Source organism: Westerdykella ornata, assembly GCF_010094085.1.
Source record: "Westerdykella ornata strain CBS 379.55 unplaced genomic scaffold EI97scaffold_2, whole genome shotgun sequence".
Lineage (NCBI taxonomy): Eukaryota > Fungi > Ascomycota > Dothideomycetes > Pleosporales > Sporormiaceae > Westerdykella > Westerdykella ornata.
Genome location: NW_022986852.1, coordinates 1144377 through 1157471, shown reverse-complemented (window position 1 = coordinate 1157471; position 13095 = coordinate 1144377). Strand labels below are relative to the sequence as shown.

At 53.9% G+C, this 13095-nt stretch overlaps 6 protein-coding genes across 6 annotated transcripts; 4 read left to right on the top strand and 2 right to left on the bottom strand.

Moving 5' to 3' along the window:
- Positions 1 to 10: 10 nt before the first annotated feature.
- EI97DRAFT_411467 (cytochrome c oxidase-like protein-assembly factor cox16) lies at positions 11 to 823 on the top strand (the record flags this gene model as incomplete). Its single annotated transcript, XM_033796729.1, has 2 exons — positions 11 to 274; positions 398 to 823. 2 exons carry the CDS (start codon positions 11 to 13, stop codon positions 479 to 481), a joined length of 348 nt encoding a protein of 115 aa, XP_033657837.1. The 3' UTR covers positions 482 to 823.
- Positions 824 to 908: 85 nt separating this feature from the next.
- Positions 909 to 2790, bottom strand: EI97DRAFT_118099 (hydroxymethylglutaryl-CoA synthase). Its single transcript, XM_033793008.1, has 3 exons — positions 2407 to 2790; positions 1263 to 2353; positions 909 to 1204 (listed from the first exon to the last, which is right to left on the bottom strand). The coding sequence occupies exons 1-3, from the start codon at positions 2429 to 2431 to the stop codon at positions 1067 to 1069; spliced, it is 1254 nt and encodes a 417-aa protein (XP_033657836.1). The 5' UTR covers positions 2432 to 2790; the 3' UTR covers positions 909 to 1066.
- Positions 2791 to 4281: 1491 nt separating this feature from the next.
- Positions 4282 to 4935, top strand: EI97DRAFT_464281 (uncharacterized protein; the record flags this gene model as incomplete). Its single annotated transcript, XM_033801409.1, has 1 exon — positions 4282 to 4935. The coding sequence occupies one exon, from the start codon at positions 4282 to 4284 to the stop codon at positions 4933 to 4935; it is 654 nt and encodes a 217-aa protein (XP_033657835.1).
- A 148-nt stretch (positions 4936 to 5083) lies between these two features.
- On the top strand, positions 5084 to 8127 carry EI97DRAFT_391313 (uncharacterized protein). The gene is made up of 2 exons (XM_033796238.1): positions 5084 to 6539; positions 6592 to 8127. Exons 1-2 carry the CDS (start codon positions 5293 to 5295, stop codon positions 7658 to 7660), a joined length of 2316 nt encoding a protein of 771 aa, XP_033657834.1. The 5' UTR covers positions 5084 to 5292; the 3' UTR covers positions 7661 to 8127.
- A 208-nt stretch (positions 8128 to 8335) lies between these two features.
- On the top strand, positions 8336 to 9795 carry EI97DRAFT_411463 (peroxisomal multifunctional enzyme type 2). The gene is made up of 2 exons (XM_033796728.1): positions 8336 to 8630; positions 8749 to 9795. The coding sequence occupies exons 1-2, from the start codon at positions 8511 to 8513 to the stop codon at positions 9559 to 9561; spliced, it is 933 nt and encodes a 310-aa protein (XP_033657833.1). The 5' UTR covers positions 8336 to 8510; the 3' UTR covers positions 9562 to 9795.
- Positions 9796 to 9843: 48 nt separating this feature from the next.
- On the bottom strand, positions 9844 to 11686 carry EI97DRAFT_430039 (C-4 methylsterol oxidase). The gene is made up of 3 exons (XM_033797589.1): positions 11276 to 11686; positions 10959 to 11211; positions 9844 to 10894 (listed from the first exon to the last, which is right to left on the bottom strand). The coding sequence occupies exons 2-3, from the start codon at positions 11196 to 11198 to the stop codon at positions 10247 to 10249; spliced, it is 888 nt and encodes a 295-aa protein (XP_033657832.1). The 5' UTR covers positions 11199 to 11211; positions 11276 to 11686; the 3' UTR covers positions 9844 to 10246.
- Positions 11687 to 13095: the final 1409 nt, after the last annotated feature.

Here is a 13095-nt window from a genome sequence, read left to right as displayed (position 1 = left end):
CTCACACACAATGTCGCCCTTCGCACGCAAATCCTTCTCCGCGACCCTACCCAACACCATCGCCGCCCGATACCGCCGCGCCCTCACAAAACACCCCTTCCTGCTCTTCGGCCTGCCCTTCATCAGCACCATTGTCGCAGGCAGCTTCATGCTCACACCCGCCACCGCGCTTCGGTACGAACGCCACGATCGCAAGAATCAGCAGGTGTCGGTGGAGGAAGCGATGGGTTTGGGGAAGAACAGACGGAGGGTCGATATGAAGGAGGAGTATTATGTAAGTTTGTCCTGTATGGTTTTGTTGGTCTTGAGGAAAGGAGAGCGGGTTTTGATATGGTTAGGGTTGGGAGGATTCAAGAAGAATACGGAGTATGAAGGGATTGTGCTAACAACGACGCAGAGGTTGCAAGCAAAGGATCTGGAGAATTGGGAGCAAAGGAGAGTGAAACGGTTGCCGGGAGAGATTGACGGAATCCTGGAGTAATCGAAGAGGCGGTAATATGCATTTTATATAAGGCGTTCAGTGGGATTGATTTGATGAGCATTTCAGCATGGTCAGGCATGGTTACGGCAGATTGGATGCGGTTGGAGATGTCTTCAAAAAGGATTTAAGCAACGACGAAGAAGCGTATGATTAGTGGAGCTTTTTAGTGTCGTATTCGTTTCAGTGAGTCTAGCAAGAAGCGAGATGGACTTTGGACGAACGCATATGAAGAATTTTGAACAAGCGCTCGAAGCGAACGCATTTACCATTAAGTATCACAGATAACCCAGAAACCGGTCCCACGATTGCCTCCAGTAGTCCGTGGGCCATCCAAAGTTCCCCAAGGTTGAAGGGGTAATTATTATCCTCCGTACAGTTCTGTCGTTGTCTATCGTCAGGTCTAGGATTGCCCTGGGCGCCGCCGTCTTCTTTCCAGGCGCGCCTCAGGAGTTTTGAAAGCGAGATAAAGAAGGGCGAGTAATGCAAGGCAACACGAGCCAAACTACCGAATGCTACCGGCTCCTGCAAATGCAAAACTGTGGGAGAAGAATTGGAGGGAAACGCCGGCTATCATCCAGAAGGTGGCTACTGCTTGATCTCATAGGTGCGGCGGAACATGCTGTCAATGCCGGTAAGGTAGTAAGTGCCGGGGAACAGGGTTTCGGTCTGGCCGACGGGGGTATAATCCTTCTGCAGGTGAGCCTTCTCGCGGAGGTTGCACATCTACGTCAGGGTCAGTCACGTGTTCGCAGAACAATATCAACAGTGTCAAAGAACGTACCTCGTCGTACACCTCTGGGGGAACCACACGGCGCGAGTCTAGCCTATTCTGGATATCCATCTTCTTCTGCAACTCTTCGATACTTCCCCTGATCTTGAAGGAGAACATGGAGCTGGCAAGCCCGCTACCGTAGCTGAACATGCCGATGCGCTTTCCCTGGGCGGTTTCGTTGGGAATGTTGGAAAGCAAGCTGCACAGACTTCCGTAGACGCTACCACAGTACATGTTTCCGCACTGGGTAGGGACTTGGATGCTTGGGTGAACGCGAGCCGCGAACCTCTTCTTTGCGAGACCCATGAAAGTTTTCTCGACAGTCTTGTCGGTGACCGACGCAGCATAATCCATATCCTTGAGCTCTGCGGGAACATCGGCGAAGATGGGGTTGGAGGGATCAGCGAGGTAATCGTTGTAGAGCAAGCGAGCGTACGACTTGGACACGAGCTTGCAGGTGGGAGCGTGGAAGCACATGTAGTCAAAGCGGTCCAACGGAGTCTCGAGCTCCTCCGAGTGACCATTGACGCCATTTCCGTTGACGCCGTTCTGCTGGCTCTTGAGAACGGCCGAGCGTTGGTTGTAGGCCTTGTAGCAGGCGTCCACAGCCTCGGTATAGCACCGGATAGAGAACTGTCCGTCCACGATGGGGTATTCGCTGGTAAGATCGGGCTTGTAGAAGTCGTAGGCATGGGTGATGTAGGATCCACGCAGACCGGGCTCGATTGCAACAGGGGCGTCGGGGCCAATGAGCATGGCAACGCAGCCCGCACCACCGGTGGGACGGGCATTGCCCTTCTTGTACAGGGCAATATCTCCAGCAACGACAATAGCATCACGGCCATCCCATGCGGAAGACTCGATCCAGTTGACCGAGTTGAACAGAGCATTGGTGCCACCGTAGCATGCGTTCACCGTGTCCACACCCTCGACATTGTAGTTGCCCGATTCCTCGAACAGCTGCATCAGAACCGACTTGACGGACTTGGACTTGTCTAGAAGCGTCTCGGTACCGACCTCAAGGCGGCCAATTGACTTGGGATCGATGTTGTATTTCTTGAAGAGGGTGGAGAGAGTCGTCAGGGCGAGCGAGTAGATGTCTGTGGAAAGGTTAACGGGCCCGGCAGAAGACAGTTTCGGGTGTTGGACTCACCCTCGCGGTCATCGCAGAAGGACATCTTGGTCTGGCCGAGGCCGATGGTGTACTTGCCCTGAGACACGCCATCGAACTTCTCGAGCTCAGCCTGATCGACGCACTGGAGCAGGTGTCAGGAGAGTATGTGCATTGGGAGGGGCGGAACGAGTGGGGGGTTGAAAAGGGGAATGTCTGGCAAAAGGTAGGGGATGTGCAACGAACCTGGCTGGGGAAGTAGAGCTCGATGGCCTTGATACCGATGTTGGAAGGACGTTGAGCCATGGCTGCGGCAAGTTTCCTGAGAAGTTGGGAGAGGGGAAGGGTGTAGGGTGTGGGAGGAGTGTGGGAGGAGTGCGGGAGGAGTGCAGGTGGTGGAAGAGTGCTAGTGCACACCGCTGGTTAAGTAGCTAGCAGATGTTGAAGGGCAAGGGACAAAGGCAATTTGCGGCCTAGCGGCGATCTTTCCGTGGCAATTGGACGAGAGGTTCGCAGTTCAAGGAAAAGCGGCTTGGGCGGCTTTCTGGTGTGCAGCGGCTAGGGGGGTTCTGGCTCTCGGGAGTAAATAAAAAAGTGTTCGCCTCCCGGTATAACATTGAAAGAATTTGGAGGACAATGGTAAGCGCTCCATGTAAACGACAGTGTGAGGAGCAAGCACATGTCCTCACTCAGCATCAGCAAGAACAAGACTGCTACATCTCATTTCTGCCCATCTCATGGGTTACGTAGGGATGCCGTCTTCGCACCCACGATAATGCGCAATCATGTTCCGCCGAGGGGCACCTACCGCCACACCAGAGCCTGGATGCAAAGCCACATGCACGCGTGGATCGCCTTACCTCATCTGGTTTAGTTCAGGGACAGATAGCGCTGCCTTTGTGGCGAACTGCTCTTACTGGAAATTCCAACCCAGTTCGATCAAAGCTCTATCTACTCCGTACCATCTGGAAAAACGAGAATACCTATGTACTGATGCCCTCCCTGCCGTGGGATTACGCGGATGGTTACGACACAGGGTGGCTCAGTCTGTAGTCCTGATGCTGGCCTCGGATCGACTCCCACGTGTGTTGATGCGCTTGCGTCCAATTCTTGCTCCTTGCGCCAGTTTGCCCTTTTGCATGCTTTTCCCGTTGCTGGGACTGCACCATTCTCATCGTTGGGACATGGAGAGAGGTTCCGTGATTGGACAGGAGCGTGGTGCTTTTGCGGATGAGGTCGCTGGTAGGACGTACGACTTTGGAAAACAGTGAGAGCGTAACTTCGTACGTATGAAGGGATTAAGATGGGTCCGACCTCGGAGGACGCTGGCGGGTTGCACACTGCTCTCGCATGCTTGTCCTGCATGCTCTCGCGTAGAGACAAAATGCGGCATTCAATATACCCAGTATACTCTTCTACGCAGTCAAGCTGTACCGAATAACGTTCTCCTCTGTGTCATCCCGGAGGCACCTGTGGATGGGACTCGGCCGATTCGCAGAATGGAGCACATGAGTGCGATTTGTTGATCACGTGCTTCTCCAATGCCCTACTCAGTTGAGTACTCCGATTTTACTTATACTAACAAGCGGCTTACTATGGTATAGATACATGACTTCGTTGAGAGCTGGAGCCAGGGCGGAGCGCTAGGGCCTGCATTGCTGATCAGTGATGATTACCGAATGGTCAAAGATGTATGCTGTGTTTGTACTTACATTTATCAGTAGCTGGATGGAGGATGCATCCTCAACGATCTTCCCACCCTTTAATAATGCTTCACTCTGTCATACAACCAGCCATCGTCCAACCTAGTATTGATGGAATCATTCTTTCCCTGGCGCGGCAGAACCAGCTCGAATTGACTCGCCCCGGGGATCCCCCATCTTAGATGCGGAGACCACAATTACAGCAGACGCAGTGATGGCACCACCGACCGTCCTTCGATTGGACGTGCGTGCCCCGGCCGACGTGACGCTCGCTCGCATTTTACTATGTGTCCAATTTGACATCAAGTCCGACAAGTCTCTGTACCAGCAGTACGCACTGTGTAAAGTGCGCTCAAAGATCGAGGCGGAGAAGTTCTGTAAGCGAACCGATGGGAATGCAGGCGTGGGACCTGTGGGCAATCTATCCGTGCAATTGAATTGCTCTGTGATCCATGGCCACATGGCAAGGCGTGGAGCCGTGCTCTACACGGTGCCATGGAACCAACTGGTCGTCTTGTTGGACGCCCTCAAGCGCTTCGTCTTCCCCTCAACGCCGGTTTTTGGGCTTTGGGCCCTCTCGACATGGCACTGCGTGCAGGCCTCGCGAGAGAGGCATGCCAACCATCTGGAAGAGCTGGGGAACACGATGGAGAGCGAGAGTGCCTCGATATTGGCTGCAGAGGACAGCATGGCTAAATGCCGGTCCAGGCATTATTTGAATTTCCCAGTCCATCGCACTCCCATCGTGGGTGTGAAGGAAACAAAGGCAAATGCCATAGGCAAGTTCAGCAAACGAAGAGAAACACTTCTCCCATCTTTTGCACGTACTTCGAAAACTGGGCTTCGGCATCTCTTCGCCGCTGACTGAGTGGTTGGCCTGCTTGTAAGGTGTTTCGGTCCTGAGACGTCAATATGAATGGTGTTGCGCCGGCCCTACCCTAGTCTAGCGCTTCCAAGTGCCGTTTGTGATCGGGGTGCGGGCCCCCTTGGTCCGTCTCATTCAGCCAGCCCAGCCTGCCATCCTCAACCCTCAATCCTCAACCCAACTCAAACACCACATCCCTCGACCTCCCCACCCGTTCCTCCACCCGCGCATGCACCCTCGAGACGTCCCCGCGCATCGATACCACGCCATTCAGCGTACAGCACAGCGCCGAATCGCCGCCGGATTGCCAGTTACCCCGTGTGCAGGCCCGCGAGGCCTGCCCGCTTCTTCCCAGACGCCATGGCCCGACCCACCACAGACAGCCACGACGAGCCCACACCCTCGCCTTCTGCCAATACTGAGGATGTATTCGCCGATGAGTATGCTCTAGACGCCGAGGAAGATGACTTCATGCCTATTGCCGACGGCTTTCGACCGACCAGCGTTAGTGAGAGAACCGCTGCCGACCCCGAGCTCCAACACGACCATACCGCCAGTCAACCGCCGTCAACTCCCACAGAGCAGGTAACAGACGATGACATTGGGAGCGTATCTTCACAAAGCGGTGCGATCAAAGCCCCATACCGACTACGCTCGCCTTCACCGGATTCTGGCCACCCGGACCCCCACCACAACAGAACCGCCAGTGCACAAGCTGCAGAAGCATTGCGACGCCATGTATCCATTACCTCCACGACCTCCTTTGCTACCAGCTCGGATAGTCCTTTCAATTCAGGCCCAAGCCATCCCTATGCCATGTACCCCCAAAACCCCGTGGGGCGTAGCTCAAGCGTGACAACCTCCTCAGCACAGCGACCTATACACCAGCTACCCTCACTAAGTGGACCCACGCACCCCTATGGCATGTACCCGCAGAACGTTGTCGAGGAGGATGCTCTACCACCTGTCCAGTCCACCATACCCTTAGGCTTCCCTGGGCTGAATACAGGATACCATAGGCGGATAGGACCCGATGGCGAAGAACAAGACATAATCGGACCAGATGGCCACACCGAACAACTACCTCCTTACACCCGTTACCCGGAAGAGGGTCCAACGAAGGCCGCCTTGGCCGCCGAGGCAAGTGCAACACCCATTGTAGCCCCCGTTCCTGCGCCCGTCGCTGCACCCGCCGCCGTATTGGATAGCGCTGCGGTCACGACGCCGTCGTCGCCTGAATTACCTCCCTCACCTGTTTCACCCGTCGCGCCCCTTTCCCCTGTTCAAGCTTTGCCACCCCAGGCACAAGAACCGCAGAATGCCGGCGCCCCACTGCGACCCGCTAATGTCGAGGCCGCTACCACACCGGCTGCCTCGCTTTCCGCAACAGACAGTGGCTTTCCGGAAAAGCAGGAGATTGGAAAGGGTGCCACTCCTTGGCGAAAGAAACGGCTTTGGGGCAGGGTTCCGATGGTTGTGGCGATAGCAGTTCTCTTCCTGCTGTTGATATTCGCTGCCATCTTGGGTGCTGCCATTGGCACATTTATCGCAAAGGCCAGGAACAGGGGCGGGAGCTATGGATCCAAGGGGAGAGATTACGATGAGCCGTCAGTCATCCACTCTTTTTTTTTTTCGCTGAATTTTGCTGACTTGGAACAGATCGCCACAAGTGACAGGCACCATCTCTTTGTTTGATGCAACTCCAATCCCCACACCAACGTCGTTATCGCCCATCCCTACTGGGACTTTTGCCTTGCCTCTGGGAATCGCGCAAGAGAGCAGCAAGAATTGTCTAACAGTGGCCAATCAGCTTTCTGCATGGTCCTGCAAGTTGACATTTGCTCCCTTGGTGCTCACCATCAACTCCACGGACCGCACCGGTCAATCGATTCGTCCCATGGCTTCCATTGCACCTTTCCCAGGTCCAGACAAAAGCATCCAATATGGTATCCAGCCGCCTTCGATCGCTCGCACGCCCATGCAGCTGGTATCCGACCTAGACTTCAAAGTATACGGACCCGCATATCACTTCGCGTCCATGTACGACAAGATTGTCGTGCTCGGCCAGAATGACTTTGCCGCTGGCGCGGCACTGGTAACCCCACAACGACGCGATGACAAAGCACAGTTCCGGCACCGGTTCGAGGTCCAACCAGGCGATACCCCATGGTTCTGCTACTGGAACTCGACGTATCTCGAGGGCTATATTTATGTTGAGGATAACTCCACCGCAGCCACCGTCACAAATTACCCGACCGCTTGGCCCCCGATACCCTCTGGCTCATCTCTTCCCCTCGAAACTGCGCCTGCAACGGCTAGCGACCAAGCCCCTTCTAGCCCACCTCCCCCGTCCCAAGCAACACCGCTGCCCGCTTCGGCGCCTCCAAGGCGGAGAGACGATGTTCCTTACCCAAGATACACTCCTTATCCCCGCATCGTGAAGATTGAGGAGCGGCGTCTGCCCGGATCGCCGAAACCGTATTGCCAGCAAATGCGACTTCTTGAGAACCTGACCTTAGTACCCGTGGTGGACGACGCCCAGGACCCCATCAGAATCTACCTCAGCGAGGAAGATCCGAGCCTCCAAGAATTCATGGACCCTGACAGTCCCTCCCCCAGCCCAACAGCGACTAGTGTATCCGGGCAACCCAGGCGGAGGAACCTGGTAAGCCTAGAAAAAAGGGGGGACCCTCCACAAGCCTGCCATTGTCAGTGGATGTTCCAGTGATTTCGTGTATATATTTCATGGTCGGTTCGGCGCTTTTTCACTGCATCTGTACGGTTTTTCCTTGGGCATATTCGGTTCACCGCGACATCATGAATGGGAAGGATGTTATGATTGGGCTGTCAATTCTGGGCATCGGTGTTGTTGGAGTATCTCGGAGGGTCAGGAGGCACCCTTGGGCAATGATATGGTTGGTTTTCTTTCTCTCGTACAGCAGAGCGAAGCTTCCATGCGCGCAGTATAGGCGGCGCCGCGCCATGATGGATTTCTTTTTTATTTCCTTCCGGAACCAGTCCATTCGAACAAGGCATTTCATTGGTATCCAGGCTTGCATGGCCGTTTGCTTCATCGAAATATCAACGAACTCTCTCTTAGGATAGCACACCCTGAAAGGCTGTCGCCGACATTTCATAAGGTGTATTAGATGACATGGAAAACAGAACAGTTTTTTCAAAAACACGATTTGTGCGGCGTTCCATACTTGTCTACTGCCGGACCAATCTATTCACCAGAGAAACCGCGCGGATTTGATCAGATAAGATTATGCAATCTCCAGCTCTCACATCGCGACGTCGGGCGTCCGGGCGTCGGTCTCCGGCATCGCTAGTTCTTGTTCGGGGATAGTGTGGGTCTTCGACGTTGCGACATCAGCGAATCGACCTCGGCAACTGAGCTGAACCTCCATGGCGAGCTCGCGGGTTGCGAGGCTCCCGCCCCGCTTTCCTGTGTACCTAGGTTTTAATTTGCGAGGACCAGGCTGTGATTGTTCCTTTCCCTCTTTCTACCGTATTCTCGAGATTTGATTGAAGTTGTGAAGAATATTTACCACGAAAGAGATCGATCATCAGCCAAAATGAGCGGCCCTGGCGTTGGATTCGAGTACCCTCCCATCCCCGTGTCGTGGTTGAAGAGGGACGTATTGCTCTTTGCGGCGAGCATTGGGGTTACGGAGGAGGAGTTGCATTTCCTCTATGTGAGTATCTCACTAGTACAACACTCAGACATGGCCATTATTTCCCTCGTGCCCATGAAACAATTCCCCTCAACCCAGCTTGCTCCCCTTTCATTCCCCCAAAACTAACCAGCTACAGGAACTCCACCCCAACTTCCAACCCTTCCCAACCTACCCCATCATCCTCCCCTTCAAGCACACGGACCAAGAAGTCATCGACTTCTACGCCCGCAGCTCCGCCGTCCCCATCCCCGGCGTCCCCAAATTCGACACCAAGCACGTCCTCGACGGCGAGCGCAAGATCCAGTTCCTCAAACCCATCCCCCCGACCTCCGCGGGCCGCTCCTTCGAGATCCGCAGCAAAGTCCTGGGCGTCTACGACAAGGGCAAACCGGGCACCGTCGTCGAGACGGAGCAATGCCTCGTCGACAAGGAGACGGGCGAGGTGTACACGCGCGCGGTAGGTAGCGGGTTCTACGTCGGGCAGGGCAACTGGGGCGGTCCCAAGGGCCCCAAGACGCAGAATTACCCGCCGCCCAAGGACAGGAAGCCCGACGCGTCGCAAGAGACGCAGACGACGGGCACGACGGCGCTGCTGTACCGCCTCAATGGCGATTACAACCCGCTGCACGCGGGGCCCGAACCCGGTAAGCAGATGGGTTTCGGGGGCCCCATCATCCACGGCTTGTTCAGCTGGAATACCGCCGCGCATGCTGTCTTGCAGCACTTTGGAGGTAGCGATCCGAGGAATCTGAAGGAGTTCCAGGCGCGGTTCGCGAGCCCCGTTATCCCTGGTGTGAAGCTTATTACCGATATATGGAGGACGGGGGAGAAGGTGGGGAGTGAGGGGTTTGAGGAGATTCGGTTTATCGTCAGGGTCGAGGGCGGGAAGACGGTGTTGACGAATGGACGGGCGGTGGTGAGGGTCGTGGGGGAGAAGAGTAAGTTGTAGATAGCAGGGAGGGAAGGGGTGTGGAATGATACAATGATACTCTATTATCATTATGGATGTATCTTTGGCTGAAGGCGTTCGTTGGATCGCAGAGGAGCCCAGAGCTATGTTGCTGAACTGACCGGCTGTCAGAGATCTGGGGTACATCATCGAAAGCAGCAATAAACAAGTAAGATTGAGTTACGTACCATGGTCAATCTTGATGTCTCATCGAGAGCCGACAAATACCCATGCAAACACATATGACATGGACAGGAACCAACAACGAAAATAAGCATAATGATGCCACTAAGTGTTCTTCTTCATTATTACAAATAATATATGCAAAGCGTGTGTCATACGAGGCTTCCCTTCAGTCTCCGGCTGTCCCTCCGGCAGGCTATGTACAAAATCCCACTACCGCCCATTACGCCTCTCTTTATCATCTAGCGCCAGGATGGCGTCTAACCTCATGACCAAAGCAACCAGAAGACGCCGAGTCCTTGACCCTCCCTACGGTGGACAAGCCGAGGCAAAGTCCAATGCAAAAATATGCAAGAAATGGCACGCACGAAAGGAGGCATGGTCCTTGTTCGCTCGGTCGCTGATCGGGCGACAATTCCGGAAGCTCAAGGGAAGAAGGGTCCCAAACATTTCAAAATTGGTGCGAATTACTTTCGGGGTGGTGCAGCACACAGCATGGTGTCTACTGCGCCTTCTTCGCCTTGGCAAGCTTCCTCTCGCGCCTCTTCTTTGCCGCCTCAGGACCAGCCTCGGTATCAAGGAAGTAATCCCACCACCGGAAGCTGCTGGAGTAGTTACCGATAAAGCGCTCGTGGTGGACATCGTGGTGCTCAGCGCCCGCCCAGAAGGGAAGGAAGTGGTGCAGACTCCAGGGGAACTCGTAACCGCTGTGCGCATCGATGGCCTGGAAGAGGCGCAGGCAGATCCAAGCGTACATGGTCAGGATGTGGAGGTCGCCGGTCACGGCACAGAAGAGGATGGGCGTACCGACGGTCCCGAGACCGAGGACCATGACTTCGATGGGGGAGGCGTATTCAGCAGCCAGGCCGAAGGGGGCGGAATACTGGTGGTGGATCTTGTGGATGTTCTTGTAGAGGGGACCCCAGTGCATGGCGCGGTGCATCCAGTAGTGCCAGGTATCTTCCATGACGAAGAAGACTGCGATTTGCCAAGCCATGGTGTAGAGGCTAGGGAAGGGGACAGAGGTGCTGAGCCCGAAGTACTGACACAAAGGGTGGAAGAGCCAGATCTGAGGGAGCTCGACAGTGAAGTGGGAGATGAGGACAAGGAGGGCGCATTGCCATTGCTCATAGGGGGTAGGGATTTTGTCCTGCGCAGGGGTAGATAAGCTCCTGAGCGTGTACATGAGCGATGGCGTGCCAAAAGCGACTTACTTGTTGGATCTTGTACTTCCTGAACCACGGAATGGCATCAATGATGATCCACGGTAATGACCTCCCAAAATACACAATCTCGTGCATGGTAAACGACATGATACCCGTCGCCAGGATGTCATTCTGCATGAAGGTGTACCAGGCGAGCCAGAGCCTCTCGGCGTAATTGAGCGACACATTGTACTTGGAGATCTCCTCGAAGGAGCCCCAATACGTGTCGTGCGCCATGGGCGACGCCATCGTCGTGGAATTCCTGCAGCAATGCGGATTAGCAGAATGTTCCTGGATGAAAAGCTTTTGGAGCTTTGGCCGCGTACATCATGACTGTGGTCCTCCGCACGGGTGATAGCGACGGTAGTCGGAAACCGTGGAATTAAAGACGGAAGGGAAAAGGTACAATCGACTGCAAAGACCGTTGTATGTCCCCAGGACGAGTCGCAAATGCAGTGAAGGAGGGAGAGGAGGAGTGGAGTTGAGCGACCCAGGAGGCGGTTTAAAGCACGGATTTCCCAGGGTTGGCACCGACGATCCACTCCCCCCAGCACCACACCACTTTAGGGCTCAAGGAAATGAGCTTTCCGAGGGTCACGTGACTTTGTTACCAACTCTGCGTATCCAATCACATAGCGTATCTTTTCTGCTTCCGTCTCACCGCCTTTCAGATGGTTTTCGTTTGTGGAGAGGGATTGTGAATTTTTGCAATTTCTGCCGGTGCCGTTCTGTAAAGGAGTCGTTGGGGTAGAACGCGCGTCACGTCACTGTCGACTCACCAACAAGACCAAGTCAGTCCATTCGGATGTGTGGCTTCCGGAGCGGATGAGGCTGTGGACCTGGGTGGCGACCTCGGGACGGATTAGTGACGAGGGCGATGGCAAAGTTCCGCGCATAGCGTATAGCGTATATGCGAGGTACCTGGTGGCACAGCAATATCAAGTACCTGAGTGGTACTGTGTATTTTCGTTTGTCTACTCCGTACATATCTCGGTTTCGCTGAGACACCTTTTGTGATCGTACTGTGCTGAATTCAAATAGTTCTTTTTGACTTTTCGACCTGGTCCTGCGACATGAAAGAAAGCCCGCAGATATCGCCACTCGAGACGGGCTAGGCCTTTATGAGACACTCAATGTTGCCAAGGAAAAGAAAATATAGGGAGGATGCGAACCGTTCCCAGAGCCTCTCGAAGATGTATTGATCCTATCGAATCTCAGGATGTAGAATAGTGCTTGCAGCTATTTTTGACAATATCATGACATTTCAAAGGGCTACTAAGCGCAACTAACTAATAACTCCTAGCCAACCACATTGCCCTAGTCTTCAGATGGACATTATTGTTTTGAGAGCTCCTCTAGACACAGCAACTGGCCGCTCATGAGATACTGGTATCGAGACCTTGTCAGCGTCAGTACCGATGTAAAATCCAGTTTTTGAAATCAGACCAGTTACAATATGACTATACTCATACATGAACTTGTATCCGCCTGGGACATTGCATTTCATACTCGCATTTGTCTCCGGCGGAGAAGAACACTTTGCAGTAAGAAACAATTGCACAAGTCCGCTACTCCAAACTCATGACATTGACCCGATGGTATCGCACTGCCCTGGAAAGTGTGTGTTTTTCGGCGATTTCGAAATGTTGCTCAACCCAGGCCGATGACTAAATGTCTCCACTACACTGTCAGCCGAAATAGCAAAATACTAATCAAGCATCCTCTAACTCAGGTTGGCGTGGATCAGACCCCGCGGTGTTGTATGGGAGCATAGTCGGTGACATACTAAATAAATCGTATCCTGATGTCAACTGAGATCGGGATCTCGGGCGTAACTTGGCAATGGCACGATAACGAGTCAGCAGATAGGATCATTTGCCTATTTGTAGAGAATGCGAATGCCGCGTTGTGTTGCATCCTAATCACGACAAAAAGGTGGAGGAGATCGTGTCCAGCGAAGCTCAACGCCGTGTGATGAACCAAGATCGAGCTATGATTACTCATACCGGAACGGTATGACTTCTAAATAACATGGTTCACAATCCAGGTCTGTGTTGCAACTCCAATCGAGCAGTGAAAATGTGGCGAGTGTGTTGAGCCGGTTCTCCTTTGACGAAAATACCGTGAAATGCGTACGGTTGAGTTA

Bases quoted from the DNA above. Each gene is read 5' to 3' on its own strand.
- EI97DRAFT_391313 (XM_033796238.1), top strand. From the start codon at position 5,293: ATGGCCCGACCCACCACAGACAGCCACGACGAGCCCACACCCTCGCCT. The intron at 6,540-6,591 runs GTCAGTCATCCA...GACTTGGAACAG, and splicing joins GGGAGAGATTACGATGAGCC to ATCGCCACAAGTGACAGGCA.
- EI97DRAFT_411463 (XM_033796728.1), top strand. From the start codon at position 8,511: ATGAGCGGCCCTGGCGTTGGATTCGAGTACCCTCCCATCCCCGTGTCG. The intron at 8,631-8,748 runs GTGAGTATCTCA...AACCAGCTACAG, and splicing joins AGGAGTTGCATTTCCTCTAT to GAACTCCACCCCAACTTCCA.
- EI97DRAFT_118099 (XM_033793008.1), bottom strand. From the start codon at position 2,431: ATGTCCTTCTGCGATGACCGCGAGG. The intron at 2,354-2,406 runs GTGAGTCCAACA...ACCTTTCCACAG, and splicing joins CTTCTGCGATGACCGCGAGG to ACATCTACTCGCTCGCCCTG. The intron at 1,205-1,262 runs GTACGTTCTTTG...ACCCTGACGTAG, and splicing joins CCCCAGAGGTGTACGACGAG to ATGTGCAACCTCCGCGAGAA.
- EI97DRAFT_430039 (XM_033797589.1), bottom strand. From the start codon at position 11,198: ATGGCGTCGCCCATGGCGCACGACACGTATTGGGGCTCCTTCGAGGAG. The intron at 10,895-10,958 runs GTAAGTCGCTTT...ACCCCTGCGCAG, and splicing joins GGAAGTACAAGATCCAACAA to GACAAAATCCCTACCCCCTA.